At 46.8% G+C, this 27,978-nt stretch overlaps 3 protein-coding genes across 7 annotated transcripts in view; 1 reads left to right on the plus strand and 2 right to left on the minus strand.

Moving 5' to 3' along the window:
- Positions 1–608: 608 nt before the first annotated feature.
- LOC121835549 lies at positions 609–1,150 on the minus strand. Its single transcript, XM_042289927.1, has one exon. The coding sequence runs from the start codon at positions 1,065–1,067 to the stop codon at positions 636–638; it is 432 nt and encodes a 143-aa protein (XP_042145861.1). The 5' UTR covers positions 1,068–1,150; the 3' UTR covers positions 609–635.
- Positions 1,151–7,181: 6,031 nt separating this feature from the next.
- LOC115309344 (GSK3-beta interaction protein) lies at positions 7,182–10,166 on the plus strand. The gene is made up of 2 exons (XM_029967601.3): positions 7,182–7,476; positions 8,961–10,166. Exons 1-2 carry the CDS (start codon positions 7,471–7,473, stop codon positions 9,312–9,314), a joined length of 360 nt encoding a protein of 119 aa, XP_029823461.2. The 5' UTR covers positions 7,182–7,470; the 3' UTR covers positions 9,315–10,166.
- Positions 10,167–10,177: 11 nt separating this feature from the next.
- LOC8035585 (cGMP-dependent 3',5'-cyclic phosphodiesterase) overlaps positions 10,178–27,978 on the minus strand; it is a 31,275-nt gene continuing 13,474 nt past the window's right edge. For all 5 annotated transcript variants that reach the window (XM_029967567.4, XM_029967590.4, XM_029967574.4 and 2 more), the window contains 10 exons: positions 27,485–27,555; positions 26,762–26,887; positions 25,978–26,065; positions 24,204–24,251; positions 23,746–23,820; positions 23,033–23,132; positions 22,563–22,675; positions 19,128–19,273; positions 18,288–18,472; positions 10,178–11,941 (listed from right to left, as the gene is read on the minus strand). In XM_029967567.4, the coding sequence (XP_029823427.1) occupies positions 11,931–11,941; positions 18,288–18,472; positions 19,128–19,273; positions 22,563–22,675; positions 23,033–23,132; positions 23,746–23,820; positions 24,204–24,251; positions 25,978–26,065; positions 26,762–26,887; positions 27,485–27,555 (963 nt within the window). In that variant the 3' untranslated portion in view covers positions 10,178–11,930. The remainder of the gene's footprint in view (positions 11,942–18,287; positions 18,473–19,127; positions 19,274–22,562; positions 22,676–23,032; positions 23,133–23,745; positions 23,821–24,203; positions 24,252–25,977; positions 26,066–26,761; positions 26,888–27,484; positions 27,556–27,978) is intronic.

Consider the following 27,978-nt stretch of genomic DNA (forward strand, 5'->3'; position numbering starts at 1 on the left):
TCTTTGACCTCGAAATTTTGAGGGTTTTTTTATATGTTCGGTGTGATGGGAAATTTACCTCGAGTGTTTTGGGGATGATAAATTGATAATGCAATGAATGCAAAGGTGCATTAACATTCTTCGGAGTTTTTCGGATTTACCCGAAAACACGGAATCCTAATCATAGACTTATTCTGCGAGGGATGGGGAGGGGGTACTCAACTTGTGGGTGTTCTAGAGTTACAGGGCTGCTAAAGAGAGAGAGAGAGAGAGAAAAGGGAGGGGGTGGAGACATCACTACCGGTGCGTTATCTCGTGGTAAGCAATCAATCAGGAGCAGTTGGAACGCCGTCCTCAGCGGGCTTGCACGTCACTCAAATAATCAAATTACTCGTAACCGATTACTTTTTGGAGTAATTTTGTAATAATTTGAATACATCTAGTAGGAAGTAATCGCAAGAGTAACCTGACTACTTTATGAAGTGCTAAAATTACTCGTAATTATTACTGTTTTCTCCTCCCCTTCCTGAGGCATTCTTTGTACAGTTTTCTACCAGAGAGAGAGAGAGAGAGCAACTTTAATGGGTCTCCTGCAGTAACCCCTACCATCCCACCCTCTCAGGTGGGTTCTTGGGGCGACGTGGCCGGACGTCTTCTTAGCGGGGAGAGCCGCTCGCGGCGGGCTTCAGCGTACTCGGGTTAACCCTTTCTGCTTCCATCCCGTCCGGTCGCTGCTTCTCGAGTGCCGCTAGGATCTGCTGGACGGCCGTGTGTTGGACGTCGTAGTCTTCGGATCTCTTCGCCTCCTCCATGAGGGGCGGGAGAACGTCTGCACTGTTGTCCGCGTTCGCGCATTCGCAGTCTTCCAGGATGTGGGCCAACGTGGCCCTTTCCTTCCCGCACAGTCTGCATAAGTCTGTTACGTATACCTCCGGCCACAGGTGCTTTGCTAACACTGGGGTTATCACGGAGTTAGTCTGTAACTGGCGGAATACCACCGCCTCCTCCCGCGTCAGACGGGGGTGGGGCAGGGCCATCGTTCTTCTGGCTAACCGGTACCACAGGGTTACCTCGTTGTAAGCGTCCATGGTGTCCTTCTCGGGGCGATCCACCACGTCGGCGGCGGCCGTTACCGGGGCGCGGCCGGCGAGTCCACGCGCCACGGAGTTGGCCGTCTCGTCTCGTTGCTCGAACCCAGTATCCCACAGGAGAATGGTTTTGATCAAAATCGGTGGATTAAGAAAATAAGTAGTTTATATTTCGGTGATTTTAAATTCAATAACCGAGAGTACGAAATACCCGTTTCTAAACCGGCAGAAAAAAAAAATATGCCGTTTCGAAAACCCGAAGTAATCGGGAAAGGAACGCTTACATTTTCAAGCAAAGGTCAATTATACTTTTTCTTTTCAAGTAATCGAGTAGTCTAATTGAATACTTTTTAACCAAAAGTAGTTGTAATTGTAATAGATTACACTTCTTTTTTCTTCCGTGTAACACGTACAAGACTGCGTCACGGTAACCTCAGGGAAAATGGCACCATACACGCCTGGACCTTCGAAAGTGCACACTATATACGTGCACTGCAAAGCTCACGCCCCAATAAAATAAATATTCGAATTAAAAAAAAGCAAAACAAAAAGCAAATGAAAACAACTTTAATGTGCATTTAATGGATGGTCCTGTCATTGAATCCCTTTTAATGCTGTCGTTCCTGGGAAAAAGAAATATTGCTACATTTTACACACAAAAAAGAAAAGAAAACAAACTCCGCATTGTATAGTAGGTTTTTCGACGTTAAACGGTTTCTGATGCATAATTTGTACAGAAAGCAAAACATAAAAGGCAACAAAACGTAATTGCAACTTGAATAGAAGCGGGAGCGCATTATAAATTTAGAATGTATGCCCCAGCGCCCTTGCGTGTCCTCCAAACTTCCGAAAAATACGAACTGCAACTGCATTCGAGGTGCATCGGGGCAAATCGGAGCTCCGGCATACCTTCGTAACGGCTGCAGTTTTTATGAGCAAAATGGAATCGTAGCTAGCACAAACTCTAAAACCCTTTTTTTCTTTTTTTAATGCATGTGCACGAAGTTTTCTTGCCTGAACGAATTTTCCCCACCTGCTCCATGGGTAAGTGCAGCACCCACGGGCCACGGCACGGTTTACGGGAGACTGTGTATACGCCGCATTGCACCCAAGTCGTAAGGAAAAGCCCACTCAACGGAGCTAAAACGCTCCGTTGCAACAGATTTTCGAAAGCCCCTTCGAAATCCCCATCCGCGGTCACGCTCTGCCAACACGTTCATGCTAAACACACTTTGCGCACATCGTCAGGGGCGCATTTCTTTCTTGTGGGACGGACAGTTTTTGTCCTCGGATCTGTGGTGAACACCGCGTTTTTTGTACGATGTGCAAACAGTGTAATGCTGATATAAAAATAAAAGAAAAAAAGAGAGACGTTTACAATTTTCTGTAATGCCGAATCAGAGCGCAGCTCTTGAGAGGGAGGAGGAGGGGCGGGTATGCCCCTCCTGCCCCCTCCGTACCCTCCCCTCATCCTCTCCTGCTCCCCTCCCATTTAGCGGAAAATTTTCCCCAAATTTCCCGCTAAATTTAGCGAAAATTTCTCCGCTTAATTTAGCAGGGAGATTGAATTGGCGTTGAGGACACTTGACGTCCAATTCCCCACTAAATTTAGCGGAGAAATTTAGCGAAAATTTTCCAGCTAAATTTAGCGGGGAAACTGAATTAGTGTTGAGGTCACGTAACGTCAATTTCCCCGCTTACTTTAGCAAGGAAACGTTCTATAATGCAACGCGCGGTTACGCTGACGCCGACGCCGCTCAACCTGGAAACGGGCGCCTAAGAGCTGTGCTCTAAAAAAAGGTGACAGGAGTACAAAGTCTGAAACTTGGCTAAAAGTTTATTCAGCAAACGTCTTACTTACGTACGTCCTCCCCTGAAGGTCGCCAACCTTTCAACCCAGAATGGTCAAAAGATTCGCTCATACTCAAACCCAGAACACTTCGGGCCCTTCCATTTGGCGCTCCTTTTCTGAACAAAATACAGGTTGTTCACGTCGTCCTGCAGCCTCCTGAGGATGCTTACAAAGATAAACGTACCGCCCTCCGCAACACAGATGCGTCATTAACCTTCACTTCGACACTTCCCCCTCTAAAAAAAAACATTTAAAAAAAATCACGCATTCAATTCGTAGGAAGTCTTTGGAAGCGTTACTGAGGTGCAAAGATGCTTGGCTTATACAGTTGCCAATCGTTTCTATTGTAACTGTTTCTCTTACTACTCTTTTCATGCCACTGCATTCTTTATGCATGACTTGTGTGCCTGCATACTGAATCGTACAATTACTACACTCCTGGCAGGCACGTAGCCAGGATTTTGTTTCGGGGCGGGGGGGGGGGGGGGGGGGGATGACAAAATGCTGCATGAGGGGGGAGGGGGGAGAGGAGGGTCCCAGTAAAATGAAAGATTTCGGGGGCCCCATGCCCCCCCCCCCCCCCCCCCCCCCCCCCCCCCCCCTGGCCGTGCCTTACTCCTGAGCATGCTTCGCTAACTGGAGCTGTGCTTGGATTATGCAATTACTGCGTTCCTGGGCATGTTTCGCTAACTGGAGCTGTCCTTGAATAAGAAAATCCTAAGCTTCGCAGGAAGAAATCTATACTGCCTCAGAAATAGGCTACTAATCGCAGAACGCTCATTCTCCGCCCAAATGTAGCGCCAACGGTCCGAACCAGAAATCAAAGTTTCAGAACGAATCGTTCCCTTATTCAAAAGTTATGTTCAATTTTCTGAAGATAACCGTTCGTTCTGAAACTTTGGCTTCTGGTCCGGACGGGTCTTTATCGTTTCGTGAAACACGTTTCGCGGACGCACGTTTCGTCGACACTAGCGTTTCATCGCCAATCGTTACGCGTATCGCACGCTGTAGGGATATTTCGTCGCGCGTGTACCGTGTGCCACTGGGGCGCGTGATAACCTACCCGGCCCACCCGTTCACGCCGTTTCGCGGCAGTCGATGAAACATCGTTCGATTAAGGAGGGATGGTAGGGTAAACAAAACAAAAATATATTTTTAGCTTTAGTGCCAATAAATTATATGCAGTCTGAGGAACAAAACTGGGAAACGATGAGCGCGAATGAGTGCTCCGAGCCATTTAAATACGGCGCCAAAATCCGCGCCCCCTGGTATTTAAAATTGGTAGACGCCGGTGTTTGTTTATATTTATTTATTTATACCCTGAAGGCCCCGCAGAAGGAAGAGGAACACGAAGAAGGGATTAGGGGAGGATAAAAAAGACACCAAGAAAGGCATATATTTTGCGTGTGAATTTTCAAAATGTTATGTTTGGAATATTCTGAACTATGTATCCGGTTCCTCTACAAGTTTGACAGCTTATAATAAAATAGCCTGCCAACAGTTCCAACCTAAAACTTTTGGAATTTACGAAAACTCATGTTTAAAATTATTTTAAAAGAATTTCCCCTCTTATGGCTCATGACAAGTAAGAACAATATTTTTTTTCTTACATGCTGGATGTGTGAAGCTTATTTTACTTAGCTTCAGTTTAAAGCCAGTAACATGTGGAATCCTATCTGTTGTTGCCGAGAAAATGTATATTAAAAACTAGAAATAAGAATTAACAAAGTCAATCCCAACGGCGTAACCATTCAATACATAAAATTTCAGAATAAAATATTCAATAATGTTTGAAATACACAATTTCATCTTCTTTTTTTTTTTTTTGGTCAGGGACACATTGTACATTTACAGCTTTATTTGGTGTAAACACGGAACACAGCCGACACAGCCCGTCCTGAGGTTGCCTGAGCTGTCTCGCATGTACACGCTTACCTTGTCGTCTTCTCTTTTTGCTAAACATTCCGGGCTCTGCGCATGATTCAGTCTATTTCAAAACATCACAACAAGTTCAAATTCCAGGATGGTAATGTGACACTACACAGCGCATACCGAAACCCTGTATCAGCCATACGAGCGGTATCACTTCATAATGAGGATATACGATAAAAAGAAACGAGGATGAGTAGCACATAGGACAGTGTGTATGCCCTGTCCTGCGTGCTACTCATCTTGTCCTCGTTTTTTTTTTTTTTTCTTCGGGGGGGGGGGGGGGGGGGGGGGCGTTGGTTAGGGAGGAGAGTGATATGGTTTCGGTTTCAATCGTCACGTCGACAGATTATGCACAGAGCGTGGACTTTAAACAGCCGTTATTTCATGTTTCCTGGTACCAAGCGTAACGTTTTTACTTTCTAAACTAACCCAAATGACCAGACCTCGAAGCTTTAGCACAAGCCCGAACCACACGTAAAATTTAGCTTGACACATGCGTGTTGTATTTTTGTACTCGAGCCTTTCTGTTAGCACTTCGAGGTATGTGGACGAGCCAGTGCCTGTAATCTCGACGCTGCGAAGCTCGGGGATCTTGCTTGTGTACGAGTCAACACGCTTGAACAACCAATAAGTATGCGTACACCGAGCTAGCACCTTGAAATAAGTGTTTCGGGTCAGGAAGTTTGTTATTTTGCTTTGTACGTCCATTGACGACATATACCTTTTTGCAATTACTGTTTTTCTTTATACGCTTGAGTACGCGAGGTAAAACTCGGAGACGCCTTTGAAAAGCTAAAATCGAACACACTTCTTATCTCCCATCTGTACTGACCCGCAGAACTGCACGAAGTGAAGTCCCCACCCGCTTGCATTCCACCAATTCAATATCGCGTATGCGCACGAAGTTATCTCGCAATCATATAAGCATATTCGCACATACAAACCGTTTTTAATGGTGAACTTTACTCATAGATCTGGAGTTCTTTCCAAAATCCGCGAGGGAGGCAAAATTCCGCTCCGCGGGACCCGTTCCAAATCGACGAGGGGAGGTGAGGGCACGCCTACTTTGAGTCCGTGTAGATGTGTGTGGTGTAGCGTTGCAGCTGGGGGAAGAGTTGTCAGCGGCAGCTAGTGCGACGGCAAGAAGTTCTCCTTCAACCGGGGAAGCGCAGGGCTGCGTTATGGAATGGTCAGTACCGTGTAAAACGGTAAAAGCGAGTGCACCAAGGTTATCTTGAAAGGCTGCGTCGGTGAAAACGTGATAGTTGTTGGACTCGGAATCACGCCGAAAACCAAGAAAAGTGCCCCGGTCTGTCTTCAGAATCGCTCGAGATTTAGGGTATTGTACATTCGTGGGAAGTCAGATAATCGAAAACGCAAGCCGCACATTCGGTCATGGCAACTGGAGCTGCTCTATCGAAACCGAAACTGAGTAGCTTACTAGTTCCCAGAGTGCACTGCCTGGCATTTCGCCGCGGTGGGCCAAACGACTATTTGTGTACATACACTTGACAGGGATACAGACAAAGTGGAGAAAGCGACTGTACCAGCTGGAAAAGAAATATGGCTTCTTTACTGTGCCCGTGGCTGCCACTACAGAGCAAAAGTGGGAACTGGAGGTGCGGAAGAGAGTGCGCGAGGAAGAGGCTGTGCAGTGGTCGGAGGCGGCCCGCTCAAAGTCAACCCTGCAAGTGTACAACCGCTGGAAAAATGAAATATCGACAGAGACAACCCTGTATGATAATAGCATGGGCAGCCGCCTGCTTTTTGAAGCACGTGCGGGAGGGCTAAGAACGCTAGTGTACAGGCAGCGGTTTGACCAACAGGTACAATCAACATCATGCCGGGCATGTGGCGAAACCGAGGAAACTATCAAGCATATTGTGCTCTCCTGCCCAAGTCTCGTACCAAGACACCCGGTAGATTGGGGCCAGGCGCCAGACAACGGGCTGCATCTAGACGAGGCACAATCACACGAACAATTTCTGGCAGAAGCCCTCGGCTTCCGAGTTGGGGACACAGGCAGGGATGCTGTGTGCTGGCCCAGTGCGGACCTAAATCGCGCTGCAGTGGCACTGCAGCCCAGCCACCAGCTGCAGCGACGCAGTCGAGAGGACTAAAAGGAGGCTGGAGGTCTGGTGGCGAAGAATGCAACAGTAGTGAAATTTTTTTCTCACCGTTTTTATTCGGCTAGGTCTGATTTCTATTCAAACCGCCCGCTTCAAAGGGAACAGCCATAAAATCATCATCATCATCATCATCAGAAGTTAGCTGCTTCCTAACACTATCGCTATGTGTCGCCGCGTTCGCTATATCTCCGCGCCATCTAGGGTACGATCAAAGAAATACAACTTGCGAAGATAACTGAGGAGCCGTGGAGGAACTTTCGGAGACGCACTGTTCGTTTAGCCATACGCTCGATTTTTACTCGTAATCTATCAATCTGCTACTACGATCATATCGGATACATGTGGTTTTTTACGTCGTGCCTCCACCGATCACGCAACACACCCGGTCAGCCGACGGAGATCTGGAGCATGGACATTTAAATCTTTGATTTGGATTTGACAGAATAGCACCGCGTGCTTCACTGGAACTCCACCAAGATCTCCAGCTACCATGTCTGTGAGTTCAATATCACGTCTTGTTTCATGCACACCACGCTTCATTTGGCTTACGATAAAGACCCAGCCCATTTCCTCTCGGTCTCGCAGACTATGTGGTGCTATTGGTATTGTCACATTCCACACCACCTCCGTGTTCCATGCATGACGTCGCGTTCACAACGCGACAGGTTTACGCGAAATCACGAGACCGTGGTCATAGCAGCCCTAAGACACACGCTTTGCTTGCGATAAATAATTTATCTACGGTTCGTCATATCTTTAACCAGTTTCTGAATACCTGCGTACGTATGGTGCGCTTAGCAGGAAACTGCGTTTGCTGTACAACGCACGCGGCATTGCAGACAGAATCGGTTAATCAAGCTAATATCCTAAGGCAAGAAATCCGCACTTGTTAATTTGCCACTTTTACACGATTTTACCCCACTTATTCTTCCCAAAAATGCGAAAAAAAAAACAAAAAAAAAAAGTTTTTTTGAGGCATGTCGAACTTCTATCTGAAGTAGTGCAGTTGTTAGAATTAGGGATTCTCAAACGTTTGGCTAAATGTGAATTTGAACCTGAAATGTTTCACAGAAACACTTATTCACATCTGTCAAACTTTGCCTTGGCATATGAATTCATTACTGTCCAAGGAGAATAAAAGCAACTGTTTTTCCTCAGAACTTTGTGGTTCTCACTTTGTAGTTCTTGAGCCGGCCACCAGGGGAGCACTCCATTATTAAAGGCTTTTCCTGTCATGCCACTTTCCGGCACTTCGCTACTTTAAACCTATGTTGTAAAAAAAAAAAAAAAAAAAAAAAATTTTTACACTTTAGTCTAAAATCATACCTTTTGTGTAAGGCATGTCAAATTATGAAGCGCTGGAGAAAGCTAGCCTTCTACATTAAGTCCTTATTTCGAACTCTCATTGTTTGCATTCCACCCATTGAAAAGCATGCGGAAAGGGCATCAGCACACACCTCGTATCGCTGCGGCAGTGTTCTTCCGCAGCGTAAAGGCAGTCTGCTTTCATCGCCGTCACCATGGCAACAAACACCATTTTCTGATTGGCATCTGCTAGCCTAAGTTTAATAGTATTGTAATGAGCAGCCACAGACTGTCGCAGCAAAGTGGCGTGAATGCAGGCGGGGGGATGGGTTAACACACCCCCCAGTGACACACATGCCGTCCGAAAAGGTAATTCGGCTTTCGTTGTCATGGCGACGATGATGAAAGCAAGTAACCTTATGCTGCAGAAGAACACTGCGGCGCAGCGATACAGGGTGTGTGCCAAGGCGCTTCCCTCATGCTTTTCAATGGGCGAAATGCGAACAGAGCGCGTTTGAAATAAGGACTTAACGCAGGAGGCTGGTTTTCTCCAGCACCTCATAATCTGACGAGCCTTACAGGGAAAGCGCGTTTCTTTGGCCATCCCACGCCGCTTTTTTTTTAATGTTTGTAACGGGGGTCTAAAGTATCAAACCGCCCCACTTTCCGTCGCAGAGGGACGACTGCAGCTACAAGTATGGCATCGAGGAAAAGCCATTCCAAGACGAGCTGAAGCCGATACTGGACGAAATCCGTTTCGGCGTAACAGACGTCCAATTGTCCACACTTTCCACTAGCCACTTGGCCAGTTACTTCAACCTCGAGACCAAAGAAGGACGGCGCATGTGCATTATGATGTCACGGCAAGGGTTCCAGGTGGTGGGCAGCGACTACGACTGCCGGGACATCGACAACGGAGAAACATTCGAGACAATCAACTCTCTGTTGGATTCATTCAGCCCTGCTTACCGACGGCTCTTCAGCGAAGCACTAGCTGCTAAGTTGGAGAAGCTGAAACAGAACCAGTGAAAAGAGGCCGCTCTGTGTACACCCAGATTGCAGTTTTAAGTGTTTAAGTAGAATTCACTTCTGTAAGACTCATCTTGTCAGTTAGTGTGTTGCCAAGCACCATCTGCTGGCAGACTTTTAGGAAGGCTTCTGGAAGCAAAGGATTGATATAAGCTGAAAAAGAGCCAGTGAAGAGGATGTACTTTTCACTAGAGAACTTGCTTTGCTTTTGTGAAGCTCCAAGTATAGTGTCAGCACTTTGTTAAGTATCATTTCATTTGGCAGTGTTTTGTGGGGTACTGCCCGGCTGACAAATTATCACAGAAACATGAGGAATCCGTAAAGAAATGGTTGCCGACAAAGCGGCAATCGAAATGTAACCGAGCACATGCCCGCAAAGTACTCAAGGAGTCGATTTGTTAGTGACACAACTATGGGGCTCATGCCAAGCATACTCAAGGAGTCGATTTGTTAGCGATACAAATACACACCAAGCGCACAATTCCACCGACTGCAGTGGTTCTTATGTGCATTATATATTGGTGCCAAGTGTACTGTTCTAGTCAAACCACTTGTATATATTCCACCCTTTCGACACCAATATTTTAAGTGCACAGAATTTTTGCAGGCTGCCAAAACGGTTTCCCAACCAATCAAAGTAGGGACTCTGGTCAACACATGTTACTATGAAGAGCGGGGCAGTTCATTGCCAAAAGGTTGCACTCCAAGACATGCTGGGGCGTCGCATTATTTTACTAGATCCCGCTATGCTTCCAGTTGTATTCCATGTCGCAATGTCGTCTATGCCGAGAGTGTGTTAATTAAACCGAACACATTTTTGCAACGAAAGCCAATAAAGGAATACAAAACGTAGAGAACTGTCGTTCCTAGTATACACACAACATTTATTAACAGTCAAAAGTTTCTCTCTCTTCTCTTTCTATATATATATATACGTAGCCCCACCAAAAAACCTAAACATGTGGGGCCGAATTCCTTCTTGACAAAGTATGTACATGAGGCAGAGAAAAGATGCACACAGTTGTCTCCTTTCTAAATTAAGCAGCACCATTTTTGATCCCCAAAGAGGTCTCAAAAAGGGGGTCGGAGAAACTGCGCGAGTGTGCAACATGTGCGGGTGATAGTGGCTCAACCTTTAACGGACATCCTTCAACTATTTACACAACATAGCAATGCACTTTTGGACTCGCCGCATGCTGCAGTGCACGTGCCTAGCAAGAACGCATAGTAGGCGTCTAGCTGCAGCCCGCATTCCAATCAACATTCCATCATTTCACACGTATGTGCACCTACAACAGGAGAACAAACTTCCAATCCGTAAGAGTGAACTTCAGAGTCCAGTCTGGCAGTTCGGGATGGTCTTTCGTGGTGATCTCGAAAATCAATCGAGCAATAGAGTTCCAAACTATGGCAAGCATACTGGTACGCACACAAGTATCACTAATACAGATGGGTTAGGTGAGCAATGGGTGATTGCGTTTCCCGGTTTTCTTTTTTCTCTTTCTCTCTTCGGGATTTGAGCGTTTGTGGCAAAAGAAGATGAAGACGCCGACACACTGGGAATGCAACGCGAGACGAACAGGCGGATGGTCGTGCCTGCGTGCGGTACGCCGACCGAGACGGAATCGGAGGAGGCGGATATTGCTGACGAAGGTCGTTTTTTACTCTAAAATGTGCACTGCTTAAACTTGTACACACCCAAGTTGCTGGACCGGTTCCGCGACTGTACAATGCCCAACCACAACGGGTCCGCTCTGGCGGGCGAAACCGTTCGCTGCGGAACGCGGAAATGGCAGTCGCGGAACAAACGCGGGTGACGCCAGGCAAAAGGTGGCAAGTAAAATAGAAAATATAACAGTCAAACCATAGAATGCATTATACACAATATGTACAGGATAATATAAATAAGGGGACGGGGGAAATGGGGGAAAGTAGCCGCAACTGGCGTGCGACGACGACAACTTTCCGACGGACGCGGCGGCGAAATAACCGAGAAGCACCTTAGTCGTTTCCCCTCGCAGGACGCTGCCCCTCGTTACCCGGCATGGAGAGCGGTGGCGGCAGTCCGGCTGAGGTAGGCAACCTTGGTCCCCGCGCTGCAACGTCTTGCCGACTCGTTCCTCAAACGCAACGGACAAGAACCAAACAAACGATCGGGCAAACGAAGTCGCGCGCGCCCCGGACGACGCGGACTTGTCGGAGGTCCCCGGCAACTTTCAGTAGTAGTGCCGCACGTGCAGTGGTCGCGGTTTCTCCGTCGCCGTTCTTGGAATGCGGTGGCTTGACTCGTGTGGACCTCTGCAAGGCGATTGCTGGTGCAAAGGTGTCTGCCGGTTTTCTTCTACCGTCGGTGAGATGCACAAACAAAGCTGGGCCCTCTCCAAGGTTGAATTCCTGAGTGTCCTGGTTCCTCCGAGGACTTGAAGGGGTCACGCGACTTCAAGGGAGTCGAGTGGGGACAGTGGGGTGCCCTAAAAGTTTGAGTAGGTGATGAAAGATGCCGCATCCTCCGGGGGGCTTCTGTGCTGGAAGGGATGGCGCTGCGAAGAGGGAGGTCGCGTGACAGTCCCTGGAACGTTCGGTACTGCTTCTCCGTGTCTGGGTCCAAGCCGGCGTTCATTCATGCTCTGCAAGGAACCGCGGGATAATGACGCATTACGCCGCTGGCTGCACTGTGTCTGGTGTGTTATAAACCCTAAGGACGATGACAATATAACCATCATTGACAGTGCCGAAAATGTTATTCCGTCTAACCTGCGTGCGTCCAACCTTAATTACGTTTTAGAGCGCAGCTCTTGGGGGCCCGTTTCCGGCTTGAGCGGCGTCGCCGTCGGCGTAACCGCGCGGTGCATCACGGGAAGTGTCCCATAATGCACCGCGCGAGCCCCCCACCGGGGTCACGTGACCTCGTGGGGGGGCACGTGACCCCCCCGAGGTCACGTGACCCCGGTGCATCATGGGAAATGTCCCATAATGCACCGCGCGAGCCCCCACCAGGGTCACGTGACCTCGTGGGGGGCACGTGACCCCCGCCGATGTCGCATGACCCCCCGATTACGTCATCGTCACTGATCACGTCACCGGCATCCACATCGTCATCATCATCATCACTGATGACGTCATCATCAATGATGACGTCACCGGCATCCACATTGTCATCGTCATCATCACTGATGACGTCACCGGCATCCACATCGTCACCGGCATCCTCATTGTCATCATCACTGATGACGTCATCAGTGACGTCACTCATGTCGTCACCGGCATCCATATCGTCATCGTCATCATCACTGATGACGTCACCGGCATCCGCATCGTCATCATCACTGATGACGTCACCGGCATCCGCATCGTCATCATCACTGATGACGTCACCGGCATCCGCATCGTCATCATCACTGATGACGTCACCGGCATCCGCATCGTCATCATCACTGATGACGTCACCGGCATCCGCATCGTCATCATCACTGATGACGTCACCGGCATCCGCATCGTCATCATCACTGATGACGTCACCGGCATCCGCATCGTCATCATCACTGATGACGTCACCGGCATCCGCATCGTCATCATCACTGATGACGTCACCGGCATCCGCATCATCACTGATGATGTCACCGGCATCCGCATCGTCATCATCACTGATGACGTTACGACATCCGCATCTCCGCATCGTCATCACTGATGACGTTACCGACATCCGCATTGTCATCGTCATCATCACTGATGACGTCATCAGCGACGTCACTGATGACGTCACCAACATTCGCATCGTCATCATCACTGGTGAAGTCATCAGTGACATCACTAATGACGTCATCGGTACCTGCATTGTCATCGTCACTGATGACGTCATCAGTGATGATGACCCCTGGTTAGTTTAACCCCCCCCCAGTGCCCTTCCCTCCTCCTCAAGAGCTGCGCTCTAATTCGGCGTTACAGGGAGTTGTAAGCGGCTTTCACTTTTTAAACATAACTTTTCCGCAGCCACAAATTCTCTACCGCCTCTACACCCCCGCACAACTACATTTTATTGTCTTTGATAACAATTGAACCTACTGGTGTTGACAGAGTGATTAAACACAAAGCATCTTCAGCTCCTAGCTGCGATTTCATTAACCCCAAGGTTTTGAAAAGTGCTGGTTGTTATTCTTCTATCATATCAAAGGTATTCCAGCAGACACTTGACAATGGTTTTCTTCCTGCTAAGAGGAAGGTTGGGAAGGTAATTCCACTTCATAAATCAGGTACTAACAAGAATTCCCCACTTAATTATTGGCCCAATTCAATCACCAGCATCCCAAATAAAACCTTTGAGCACATTTTTTTCGAACTTTGCTAACTTTCTTGAGTCTAATTCGTTTTTCAGATTTTCACAACATGGCTTTCGGAAAACCTATTCCTGCGAAACACAACTGGTATTCTTCACGCATAAACAAAACATCCTCGACCACCCTTCAATAGCCAATTGCATTTAGTTTTTTTAATTTTTACAAAGCATTCGATAAGGTATTTACAAATTATTACTTCACAAACATCAACTTACCCTCGATTCGAAACTTTTAACATGGCTTGACTATCTTTTTGATAATCATTCAGTTTGTTTTGGCGAACAATCTAAACTCTGAGCCAACATGCATTCACTCCAGTGTATGTACCACAAAGCTCAGGGCTTGGTACTCTACATTTTCTACGAGAGGAGACTTGCGTCTCCTCTTGTATTTGTATGGTCGCAGACAACTGCTTAGGTTTTCAGGAACTAACGCGTAACGACGACTTAACAACTTTCCAATCTAACCTCGACGCTATCTCTGTATGGTTCGAAACTTGGTGTGTGGGGCTAAACATTAACAGACATAAATTTTTGTGTGTTTCCAGAATAATTCAAGAACTCCCACTCTACTATCTTAACAACCAGCCCTTAGATGCTGCAATTCATTTATAAGTGTCTTGGTGTATATATTTTTACTAATCTCACTTTGAATGTTCACACTGCATATGTAATTAACAACGCTATGAGAATGTTGGGATATTTGCGACATAACTTTTCACATGCATCTTCCTCTCTCAAACTAACACTGTATAAAACACTAATTTGCCCCAAACTTCAACATGCCACATCAGTTTGGCATCCTGACCGAGAAAACTTTATTTAATCATTAAAAATGGTTTAAATTAACTCTGTTAGTTTTATACTCTCTAATCATAATAGAACAGCAAGCATAAGCACCATGAAATTTAGTCTTAATCTACCATCTCTAGCTTCTCACCATAAAAAGTCTCGTCCGTCTTTTTCACAAGCTATATCACTACCCATACCTTCGCGACAAACTCATCTTTCCTCCTCAATACATCTCACCTCGATTAGATCGTGCTCACAAGGTCGGAGTTCCATTCTCCAGAACTAATGCTTTCTTTCAGCCATTTTTACCATGCACATCTGAAGAGTGGAATTGCCTTCCTGCACCAACAGCAACCTTCGAAGATCATCAACATATCAAGAATGCATTAGCTAACATTGTATAAGTACAAGCCTTCCTGCCCATTTTATGTTGTTGTAACCACTCCCCTATCTAATGCCTCCTGGCCCTGAGGGCATTTTAAATAAATAAATTAATTAGTAAAAATAAACACAATTCCAATTAGAAGCTTGCCGAGTGTCATCAAAAACGACTAAATCAGTCGGGAGCATACAGGCGAGCTTGTTAGGGAACATTTCTCCTCGTCTTAATTTAGGTTTAGATTATGAAATCAGTCAGTCTTAGAAAGACTGAGATGTGGGAAGTGCAGTGGAGCGCCAAAGTTTCTACTGGTGCGACAACGCGCCCGCACGGTTTTTCCGTCTCTCATCGTCCGCCAGTGATTCGCCAAAGTTTCTACTGGTGCAGCAGGAGCAAGGCTATTGGTGCGACGACGCGCCCGCACGGTTTTTCCGTCTCTCATCGTTCGCCAGCGATTCGTAGATGGCGAATCTCGGCAATATGCCGAGAGACAGATCTCGCCGCTTACGCTTCGCGTACCGGGCGATCCTGAAAAGACTGCGAAGGTGAAGCTGATCTAGACTCCAGCACACACGTCGGTCCCCGGCAACGAGGAGGCTCACGACGCGGCCCGGGGTCTTACTCGCTGGGCCGGAGTAACATCGGAGCCCTTCACCGAACCGTTGACGGGGGGGAAGGGGGGGGAGGGGGGGGGGGGGGGGGTCGACAGACTGATAAAGTTTCGAGACATTCTCGATTATTACGCCGGCGAAAGGACGTACTACCCTCCGGCGCATCCTTCGCTGGATAAGAGACAAGCGGTAGCGTGGTAGCGACTACAGACAGTCATCTACCCCAGTCCTGCCCAGCTCAGCCGATGGTATCCGGATAGCTACAAATGAGGCTGCCAGCTATGTGGTGCAAGAGCGACTCTTCGCCACGTGGTTTGGGAAAGCAGTGACTCGACTGCAAAGCCCAACCGCTACCGAAAATAATCGCCAACCGAGAGAACTGGGAAGTTCTTCTCTAAGGTGCAGGAACAAGTCGTCCAACTGGCCAAGGATGCCACTGGAGTCAAAGGGATTCTGGCCGCCGCCTAAGTGGTCGTAGGGAGGGGACCCCTAGATAGGTCTCCGACCAATCACTTAGTCTTTCTGGGAGCAATTAAAGGTTGTCTACTACAACTACTTATCAATCGTGTTTTCTCACCGCCAGTCTTCCGCCTGTTGCATGAGTGGTAACAACTTTAGCGCACTACTGCGCCTCCCACGTGCCAAGTAAAAGTTGGTCAAGATGTTTTTGTTAATGGGCCAACTTATCGCAATAATAGCCCCCTATATTATGTACCCCCCAGCCGTATAACTCGTCTGCAGAGACTGCATTATTGTAGCTTTCTTGTTTAAAGGGCCCCTGAAAAGAAAAAAAAAGTTTTTTAAAAACAGTCTGGTTGAGACACGCGTGTCAAAAAATGAATTTTACGCGAAAAAAAAATTTTTTTAGAGCTATATTGACTGCGCCAGAAGCAATTTAGTCGGTAGTCACCTCCTTTCCACCTTTCTCTCTCTCGGCATTTCGGGCGCGTGGAGGAGAGGTAGTCCCCGCCTCTTCGTAATGGATCGGCTTGGCTGCTTTCCTGGCTTGGCTGCGCCCCGCACGAGAGCCATTGCTACTTCCTGGTCGTGTTCCAAAATTTACTCGATCTTACCCCAGGGTAAGGGTTTTGTAACCTTGGCGTTCTAAAACCTACCCGCGTACTGCGTTTTTCAATCTGTGCTGTCAAGTGATACGATCCGCCGGAGAAACTCGGATCCATTTGGAGATTTGGAACACAGCCCGTGGCCACTGTGTGTGCCGATCGCACGACGTGACGACGTTACCGCGTCGTATCGTGCACGTACCGTGGTCACCGTGGTGCCGTGGTCGTCCACACAGTACATAGTCGTCGCGGTGCACCCCGACCTGAAGCGTCGGTTGCTTCAACGCTGCCAGCAGCTGGGCCTTCGCCCGTACGAGGACACGCCTCGCCAGCCGGAAGGCGTCCGCTCCGATCGCCGCAAAACAACCGCTCGCGAGGCACCCGCTTCGCCGCGGCGAAGCGGGTGCATCGACGAGTTTGTTTGAGCCGCACGATCCTTCAAGCCGCCGCGAGGACACGCAGTGGTGACTGATTTTTTTTATTAAACGTTGAGTGTGGTGTCGCGTGCCTCACTAAACTCTTTACGGGAACAGACATCTAAACAAAAATTGGCACTCGCGCGCGCCAGAAAACAAACAAAAGATGGGGTAAACGGGACACACAAATCGCGCAAAGAAGAGTAGAAAAACAGAAACCTGTCATTCCGCGCCACTTCCTAAGTACTTACGATGACTGACTAACTAACACAAGCAACAAGCCCTCTTCAGAATGCGAGACGCGAAGACGGCGACCATGACAGAAAACAAAATGGCGAAGCTTTTGTTTGTTGTTTTGTTGTAGTATGAAGCCTGGAACGCGTCTCCGACTGGTGTGTTTACCGGGTTCAAAAAAGTGGTCCCTCGATTTCCGCCTGACGACGTCATAGAAGTGTCATGCTGTCGCCTGTTGCGACCCTGGCGGCGCCCCAACAGTTGTGGTATAAGTGGCAGACGCCTGTTCTGCTGCAGGTCGCTTTCCACTGTGACAGTTCACGGAAGCTGAAGCAGCCGGAAGTTGGGACGCCTAAAGGGACGCCGTGACGAAAGCGACACTCGCATTCGCTCGTGCTTTTCGCCAGCATTTCTATGGCCAACCGCCAGGATCGCGACAGGCAACAGCATGACACTTGCGTCATTTGTTGCCACATTGGGACCACTTTTGATGTATGGGCGGGATAGGACGCTAAACACACCAGTCGAAGACGCAATCCAGGCACCATAGTTGTAGTATCCGAACGGAAGTTACGATTTTGTAAAACGTTTGTAAACAATTGCGACATTCATTCGATGGATTGTTTCTTAAACCTAAAAATATGTAATTCAAAAGGCGATTTCAAGAGATCACGAAGATTTCATAACCAACATCTATGCTGTCACTCATTCTATTGGCCAATGAGAAGCCGATTTGAATGACCATGGTTACCAATGAGAAGCCGAGCTGAATGACCTGGAATTTGCGCGCAAATTTTCAAATAAATCTCTCGCCGTCAATATTGCTCTAAAAAAATTTTTTTTTCGCGTTAAATTCATTCTTTGACACGCGTGTCCCAACCAGACTGTTTTAAAAAAACTTTTTTTTTTTCTTTTCAGGGGCCCTTTAAAACAAATCTCTAAAGCCTTAAAAAGAAACACCCTGTATGTGTAGATCAGAAGCGTTCCAGTGCTACCCGACAGGTAATGACAGCGCATTCTCCCGTCATAAGCGATCACAAGCGCTTGATGCAGTTGATAGCGCTCAATTGCAAAGGTGTGACCGAGCCTTAGAGGTAACTTCAACGACCATGAAAGGTAATAAAAAAACCAGAGGCTCGCCTACCTTCTATCTTTTCGAGGCAACGCAGCACCTCCTTCTCCAGCTTCTCGTCCTCAAAGAGGTCGAGGGAGGAGGCGCTGTTGGCATAGCGCCGTCTGCAGATGTCGCTGACACGCTCCCAGTACAGCTTGTTGTGGTCCACCGCATCCGCAGTCTCCTTGGCGGCTGGGAACATCTCGGCCAAGAGGCTGCAAGACGCACGACGCGCGCATCAGTTTTCCCGTTCCGTGCCCTAGTTTTCGTAGCAAAATTTCGAACGAGAATCGGATAGCCCTTTCTATCTCAACTCGACGGGAACGAGAAATATAACGTCTGTCTTGTGAAGCGGTTGCCACGACGACGATGTAGACTCGATCAAAGATCGGCTTGATGTAAGTTTGCTATGAAACCCGTAGCACTTTCTGCTACGACGTGTGGTTCCCGCTCTCAAGAGTTCATCACAATATGTAAGCTCAATCAAAGATTGGCTTTACAATAAAAAAAAAAATCTGTAGCAATTTTTTTTAACTACGTTTGAAAGAGGTGAGTGAATTTGCTGCTGCAATGTGCACTTCCCGCTCTCGACGGCTGATCACGATGAGTAAGCTCCATTATTTAGAAATCGGCTTGACAATGTTTCTATTTCAACTCTGTTCAGAAGAGAGAGGTGAAATGGCTGCGACGACGTGTGCTTTTCATTTGAGAGCTCATTGCAATGAGTACACTCGATTAAAGATCGGCCTGACAACGTCCTCGATTTCTGAAGCACTCTCTATTTCAACTCTGCTCAAAGGATGGAGGTGAAATGGCTGCTGTGGCGTGCGCTTCCCGTTTTCGAGAGCTCATCACGACGGGCGGACTCACTCGAAGATTGGCTTGACGATGGTCTGGATGAAGTTGATCTGTAGCTCGGGGATGCAGGCCTTCTCCCGGTCCATCATCTCGCTTGGCTTCACCCCCATCGCTTTCTCCAGGTCGCCTTGCGAGAAGAACTCGTTGTAGATGAGCTCCTGCAACGAGCGCGAGGTTCCGCCAATTGCGATCGGACGTCCAGTAGGTACAACCGCGGTAGTGGAGTGGACGGATCTAGATAACACGCGTGACGCTGCAATACTTGGATTTGGGGCTGGGTCTAGCCCGACTAGTAGCTACACTAGCCAATGCCGTAGTTGTGTTCTCTTGTCCTCCTCCACCAGCACTCCAGTCTCCTCTTCGTTAGCTCCACTGGTTGCCAACTAATGTGGCGTAATGTTTGTCAATGCCCCGGAAGCCCAGCGCCACCACCATGTCTGGTTCGAATGTAACATCCGGCTTCAGGCCTGTGCATTCTAGTGTAACATGCTCTGTCTCGTCTGCTCCTTGCGCGCACATGACACACCTCACGTCCACGTCCATGTACTTTGCGCAGAGCACGCGGGTCCGCAACATGCCGCTTCAGGCATGTTGCGTATCTAACTAGCAACCATACTAACACTGTGGTTGTGAGTGTTGCCAACTCAGAAGTGAAATACCTACAACAAAAAGTTTAACATTGTTCATGCCAACTATGTAATCATTTTTTCTTTTTTTTTTTTACTTGATTCAATTGTATTAAACTTTGTACCATCGCTTCCCCCCCTATGTAATGCCCGTCAGGGCCTGTAGGGTAAATAAATAAATAAATAAATAAATAAAAACCACTAAATTTCAGGCAGAAAGCAAGAAATGATGTTTTAATCTAATTTGCTGCTGTAATTTTTCTGAAAACAGTGTAATAAATGAAACAACCCTTAGAAGGAAGCTGTCTGTGTTGAATCAGGCTGCTTCCGTGCCCAGAGCTATGTCCACTGCTTCATTGTGTTACTAGGTGCATTGCCATGACAGCTGACGTACACCCCTATCGTTATGAAGTCAAGGAACTACAAAACATTTTAGACCTCCAGAGGGAACACTAACACGACCAGAAAATCAACAAAAAAATTCTGCCACCCGCAAAACGGCAGTTTCTCCCACCAGACAATACCGAAAGCCGTCGAAAGGAGAACCACGACCAGCAAAGAGACAATGTTTCCACTGGACAACACTGAAAGCCGCTAAAGAAAAATCTGCCACCCGCATTTAGGCAATTTTTTCCACGGGACAACACTGAAAACCGCTAAATTTAGTGGAAAAATGTCAAAATCGTCAACAATAACGATAACGGTTTTGCGGATGAGAAACACACCCATGCACGGTGCCACAGAGCTCGTCTTTGAAGGGAGGCTGAACTGATTTTAAAGGGATACTGAATCGAAATTTCGATTTTGTAAAATAAGGTGGCAGAAGCGTCGAACGGGACGCTACGAACCCCAAAACATCGCTCGCACATCGATATCTCAGACGGATGGCCGTACTTTTGGAAAAGAATAGCGCGATCAAGCGAGGTCTTTCACGTCACTGTCCTCCGGGAGAATTTGAGAATGAGGGGAAGCGGCCTCGCTTCTCTCCTCCTCGTTTCGGTTCACCAGCTCGACGGGACGTAGCGAGGAGGAGAGGGAATGGGACTCGTGACGTCGCATGCCTCGTTGGCCGTATTCAATCGCGCACTTATTTTCCAATATACGACGATCCGTTCGAGATATCGCTCTATGAGTGATGTTTTTGGGATTTACAGCGTCCCGCCTATCCGCCCAGCCTTGTTTTGTGAGGTCGAAATTTCGGTTCAGTATCCCTTTAATTTTGGATTGCAACGCGTAGAGTAGGAATCCCAGAAATATTGATCAACTTCGTTCCACGCCAATTAAACAGTCTACGGACCAGCCATGCTGGAGATGCTGTGCGCGCAATGAGTTTATGTCCCGGGATTGCCAGTGTCGAAACAAGAACTGAGCTCTCCCCCTGCCCCCGCCCCATCCCCTACTCTCCCTCCTACCCCGCTCCTCAGCAGAAGCCCTCGGCGATTTCCTCCAATTTCCACTTGCCGCGTTTTGTGTAGAAAGATGTTGGTTTTAAAGTCCCGCTCAGATGGCGCGACTGTCACGTGCAAGCCGAGATGCCTCCCACAGCGCTGATATCACATCGCAGCCCAGATCGCTCCGTCGCAGAGCTCAACGAGACGTCACCCCACGTGCCCTCGTAGCACGAAAGCGAGATACCCGCTGACGCCAGAGATAACGGCCGGCGTGAAGATAGCCAAAAATCGCGCCACATGGAAACCATACCACGGGGCATGCGCACGTGCAGGCGCGTGGCCGGAATCTCGCTCGTACGATGCGTGCTGTGGGTGTGATGCGTTATCCGTCAGCTAGGAAAAAAAAAAAAAAAAAAAAAAAAGTGCCGCTATCGGGCAGCGGGTTTACGTGCAAGGGTGTTCAATGTGCACGCGACTAGAGAGGACGCGTTGCTCCACACGTTGGCGCAACAACGCCAGGTACGACGCAGTCACCAGTTGCTGTGTCATTGATTTGTTTAAGGGGGGATGAAGGTTCTTAAACACTGTTTTACTTTATTCACGTATCTCACTCAAATACAGCACATAAATGTAATCTTTAAGACATTTGCAAACAAATCAACCACAAATCACACAAAATTTGGACAACACAAAAATCATTTCATACTATCTTTTAAAGAAACAACTGGGGTATTAAGTGCACAAAATAAGATATTGCTTTGTTCAGAGCCTGCTTAAGATTCTATACCAGCAACAATGGCTGAGGGGCGCAACAGTAACCAATAAATGGCTTCTTCTAAGGACAATGGCTTTAAGGGGTGTGACTAACCACCAATGACAAGTTTAAAGGTTGTGAGAACAACCAGTAATTGGCTTCCACCAGTGACATTGGCTTTGAGGGGCATGACAAACACCAGTAACTGGCTTTGCACTGGTGACAATGACCTAGAGGGGTGTGACAATACCCAGTAGCTAGCCTGCACAGGTGAAACCAATTTTGAAGGTTGTAACGCCAACCAGTAACTGGCTTAATGGGCTGTGACAATTACCGGTAATTGGCTTCCACTGGTGACAATTGCTTTGAAGCTTGCAACAATAATCAGTAACTGGCTTTTACCAGTGACAACGGCCTTGACGGGGTGTGTGACAATGACCAGTGACAATAGCTTTGAAGGTTGTGACAATAACCAGCAACTGGCTTCCACTGGTGACAACAGTTTTGAAGGTTGCGACAAAAACCAGTAACTGACTTCTACCAGTGACAGTGGCTTTGAGGGGAATGACAGTAGCCAGTAACTGGCTTCTACCAACGACAGCGGCTTTGAAGGGCGTGACAGTGACCAGTAACTGGCTTCCACTGGCGACAATAGCCTTAAAAGAAGGTCACTTACAGCTATCTTCTTGGAGCTCCTCCAGTCCTTGGTCTGGTCCGAAAGGTCACAGCAGGTCACCAGCATGCTTGTGAGGAGTTGGTGGTGCTTGCGGTTGCTCACGTCATAGCCCTCTGACAATTGCAAAAAAAGCAACAAATCACAATGCTTGCAGGGCAAGAGCCGTCGTCTACCATTTGAAGAGCTCTCAGCTATGCTATACTTAAATGTACCACACTTGGCTGGGCTACACTAAGTCAAGTGTAGCATAGTCAAACATAGCATGTGAAAGACCCTAAACTGGCAGTGGTACAGGTACTGCACTGGCTAAATTTCTCATCTACAGAAGAGACCCCAAATGTTCCTGGAGCTGGCTAACTTCCAGCAGTCCAAACAAACACCAAACAAAAATCATTGGACTTGAAGGTCTGCAAAAGGGGAAATTAAGAAGGGGAAGTTAAGAGAAATGAAAGGCTTTGACGGCAACGCACCTTGTACCATCGTTTTGAGTTCCTCCACTATCCGGAAGTGATGCGCCAAGTCTGTCGCCAAGATGACGTCCCTCATTTGATCCAGGCAGTCGGTGTATTCCTGAGGCACCAAAAACGACGCACATAAATTCCCCCTTGTTTACCCAAAGAAAGATGACAGATCGTTTCAGCTGGGAAGTGCCTAATGCAAGAAGCTGTCGCAGAACACAGAATGCTACAGCTGGCAATGGCTAATCAGTTCCACATAATTTGGTTAGGTTCGTCTAAGTTCCTGGTTGATGAGATCACACGAAAAGAGGTTACCTCAGATGTCTCATGCAAGACTGAAAGATGCTTCCACAATGTTTCACACAAACAAACATGTGTCAACATGAATGTTTTCTGCATGTGCCTCAGAAGTTGTGGTCTATGTCACTAAAGCAATCAACTAATAGTAACAGCAAGAATGCTCTTTCAGCTGTCATGCCTAAAAATGAAACTTTATGAGGTCTCCACTGTAAGCTTTGTTAGTCCATTCCACATCGTTATTTTCTTAATGCAGACGAGCTAGCCACAGTGCCCGTTTCTTCACGAGTTGTCTTCAAAATAATTAAAAAATACTCTTATAAGTCTTTCCAGGGTCTCCACACAATAAAACCTGAAAGGCCCACATTATTTCTTAATAGCTAGATTCCTTCAGCTAATTAAAATACACTGGATATTGAGTTGCTTACCTGCCGAGACAGGTTTTCGAAGATGTTGCAACCATCGGTGTTCAGTATTGCCATCGCTTGAGCAAAGTGATGACGCTGTCCCGAAACGAAAGTAAACAAAACAATTTCGTGATGAGTGACGTACTACAAGGATTCACAGTGGTTTGCAAAATTTGTTTGTTCAACGGTAGTTTATTATAATGCTATACATAAACAGCAAGGTTGCCTTAAAACTTGATTCAAGTGTATATACTAATACAGTGGAAACTCATTAATTTGAGCCCGATGGGGACCAAACCTTTGTTGAAATAAAGCAAAGTTTGAATTACTGGGAGTTTCAACCCACAGAGATGCATCGGATGGGACCTGCACGTTAGTTTGAATTACCGAGATTCCACTGCACTGTGTGCTATTACAGAAAAAAGTTTAGTGTCATGCAAGCCACAATTAATTACAATGAAATTCAGACGACATCTCACCTCCATGACGGAGCCTTCAGAACTGTACAGTGAGGCGAGGATGGATTTCTAGAAAGGATGAGGAGGAAGTTTGCTAAGTTATTTTATGCCTTCTTTTTTTTTTAGAGCAACAATCCAAGAATGACCAAAGTACAACATATATGTGAAGAGGTATTGCACTGCCACCCTTTCTTTAGTAAAATGTGTACGGTGTTGCACACAGAACCAATATGGACATGTTCAATGTTAAGCTGATAACATTAAAGTATGACTGCTAACATAAAGCAAGAAATCAAAACGATGCAAGAAGCAAACCAATTTTTCGGTTTTGAGTGACCTGCACCATCTTTTTGCAGCTCACTCCAGACTCACGAACAAACATTTTACCCATTTTTCCCGGAGAGCTATGTCGCTAATACTCACATTTTCTGGAAATTTCTAATAACATTTTGCAATAGTCTCTGGACACGATAAACTACCTTTAATTACAGTAGGACCTCACTGATATGTTTCTCAGGAGACAGTGGGAAGAAAAGTACAATTCGGGAAAACATAAAAAGATTAGAAGCCCTTGTGGGGCTGGGAGCTCGGCGGGTTTGAGCGTAAAAGCCAGGAAAATGTAAAAACCCGGAACGTATAAACGAGGTCCTACTCTAATACTATTTGCTCTTGGTTCTGTAGTTCACAAAAGTTTAAGAAGTTAGTGGATGCGTTACGTCAAGTGTAAACTTTCTGCCTTTGATAAAACAAATTAAGCGGTCCTCTGTTCAATGTTACACTACAGTCCCAGTGATAGCTGCAACACGTCATGGCGAAATCGTTGGGCATCAGCGTTGCGTTCGGCGCGTGAACAAAAGCATTAAAAACAAAATAGACATCGGAGCATTTTGTTTCGAACGCATAAAAGTGAGTCTCCTGGCACAAGCTCTTGGCACTGACAGTACTACAATGACATTTTGTTCGTGGCTATTTTTTTTTTTTTTTTTTTCCAGGGAGCACGCAGTGGGCATCGGGTACTACAGAAACTAAGTTCTGGAGCAGGTTGTTCACGCCATGGCGTAGCTCTGTGGTAACGCCTCCACTTCGCACGCAGCGGTCCCGGCTTCGATTCCAGCGGGCGGCAGGCAATCTTTTTCGAGGATTTGGCAACATCGACGACAGACACCCTACGCCCTAATACCCAAATGCAGCATCAACTATGACAACAGCTACAACTACGACATCAATGGCGGACGTCATTTCCAGTGGTGGGAAGAGGCCATAACAGCTGTTGCTGTAAAACAAGCCCAAGAGCATGCACTGTAGGAGGAGCATCTCCAGGGTCCTTAACCTGTCACAAACTATAGGCAGAACAAGACTTCAATCAGTGTTGCTGTCTGAGCGATTTTCCAGTCAGCCAATTTCGCGAAGCTTTAAAATTTTGCACAAACGCTTGGTCTCATACAATGCACTGCAAGCATTATGTATTACTTGTGCTTTTGTTTTCCACTGCCAGCTGACGCAACGTGTTAGGGTAACGAAGCCTCGTCAGGCAGAATGTATCCGCCTTTTGCACTGTTCTTCGGAAACCTTGTGTCCAAATTAAAAATTAAAAAAGAGTTCAGCAGGTGTTTTGTGCACGTGCCCCTCTGGTTTCGTGAAATCCTGTTCCACAAATGCCGCAGGTTGTATACTGGATTCATGCCGGTTTGTTACCGTTTCCTGTAATTGTCTGCTACGGAGCGCTAATCTCCTTGCAAGATTTTCGGCGGAAGTAAATTACTACGAAAAATGAGGAGGAGTGGGAATGACTTACGGAGGTGAGTTGGAATGAGTTGTTGGTGCCCCGGTGATCGAGATCGTGACAGAGGCAGGCCACAAACAATGACAGACCCTCGAGTTCCCTGCAAACACAGTCAGGGAACGCTTATTATTATTAATTTATCTATTGATACTGTTAACCTCCATGTGAGTTGTTACAACAAGCGATAGTTACACAAGACCATACAAAGCCCCATAAGATAAACATATTAATACTAAAAAAAAACAGTGAAGTCAAACAAAGACACACCAAAACTTCCAATTAACTATTAGCATAGAATCCTTGTTAAAAAAAAAAAAAGATTATAGCCCAAAACATTTTTTTTTTTTTTTCAATAATGATCAGAACATTAGAGCACGACACATATTAAAAACCACCACTATTAGGTCGTCAACAATAACTGCAATCCTAACAATTTAATACCAAGTAACATGACAAGGTAACTTGCAATTTCTTCCGACAGATTAAGCAAGCTAGTTAGGCAACCGTCAATGCTTGCACAATCATGTTTGGAGGGACAAGGTCCCACTCAACAGCCGTACCGGAAAAATGGGAACTTGTATTAGAAACGCAACTCTTGTTCTCGTACCATGGAACGGAGCTGGCAAAATGGTCGCACTCGAGCAAAACATGGCCAAAGCACTCCCCTCGCATTACCGGTGTCGGCGAGAAAACATGCGGCAGTCGCCAGGAAAGGCAAGCTTGGTTGCAACAGTCAGAAGATGGACGTGAGAGTTTGCAGACGAAGCTTGCATGAAATGTGGGTGGCGAGACTCACGTGAGGTAGGGTCCCACGAGGTTGAGATTCTTGAGGAGCAGGTAGCAGAAGTGGGCCACCGCAAAGGCGTGGTACCAGTTGTGGTATGGGGGATCCCTGTAGCCCTTCTTCACCATCAGCACAAACCTGGGCGGGAGGGGGAGGATACTGTGAAGCAGCCCCAGATCGCCCGTCTTTTCCGTAACAATTCCTGAAGCACGTTCACCACACCATGTTTGTACGACACACAAAATTTCCTTAATGTTGTAAAATTAATATGAAAATATTTTGCCTAGATATCAAAATGCCAAACTGTCATTCATAATGGACTTCAGTGCTTGATAGAAAAATGCAGGAATATTTTGTAAGAAATGAGCCACATTCTCTCGATGTTATGCAACGTCTCCCCCTTTAACTACCGAGCAATTTTGCTAACGGGAATTTAGTAAGTAGCAAACAAAATGGTATTCTCCATTTTTTATAGGCAATAAAAGAATACATAGATTTTTGCAGAGTTTTTTGACTGTTCATGCAAAAATTTCCACATCCTTATATATTATATTCAAATAAAAGTTTATAGAGGTAATCCCCAAAATTGCTTAAAAAGTGGCGCTCTTGATAAACAAGAAACTAGATATGCCGGCAAAAGTAAAAAGATAACCCTTCAATTAGGACAACTGCCTTTAATAATGTCAATATTCTAGGGGACGGAAGCGAAAGCAATAAAAACAAAAAGGGACCCACTTTGCCAGAGAGTCCCGGGGAATCTTGAACCTGTTGATGAAGCCAAGGTCTTCAAACATGGATATCACAACCTGCAATAAGCAATAAGCAAAAAAAATAAACGAGTGAAATATGTTTTTTTTATAACCTGCTATTCTCAAACTTTTGGTTGTCACGCACACCCTAAACCACTCCGAGGACGTTCGAGGACCCCCCAACGCATTCTGCATCAGAGCTCTTGTGCGACGGCATAGGAAGCTTTTTTTTTTTTTTTAAGAGTTGTTTTATTTGGGGCAGACCCCCGTGAATGCCTTCAAGGACCTCTTCGGGGTTTCGCAGACAAAAGTTTGGGAACCGCCGATTTAGACAAACGTCTAAGAAGGGGAGCAAAAGACGGCTTACGCCACGCTACGAGATTACACCCCCCCCCCCCCCTCTCCGGAGCACTCCCAGCGTACAATAGTACTACCTATTGGGAAATGGTGCAAGATACGACTACCAAAACGTCGGTGGTG

The sequence above is a fragment of the Ixodes scapularis genome, unplaced genomic scaffold (genome assembly GCF_016920785.2).
Source record: "Ixodes scapularis isolate PalLabHiFi unplaced genomic scaffold, ASM1692078v2 PGA_scaffold13__105_contigs__length_92229423, whole genome shotgun sequence".
Lineage (NCBI taxonomy): Eukaryota > Metazoa > Arthropoda > Arachnida > Ixodida > Ixodidae > Ixodes > Ixodes scapularis.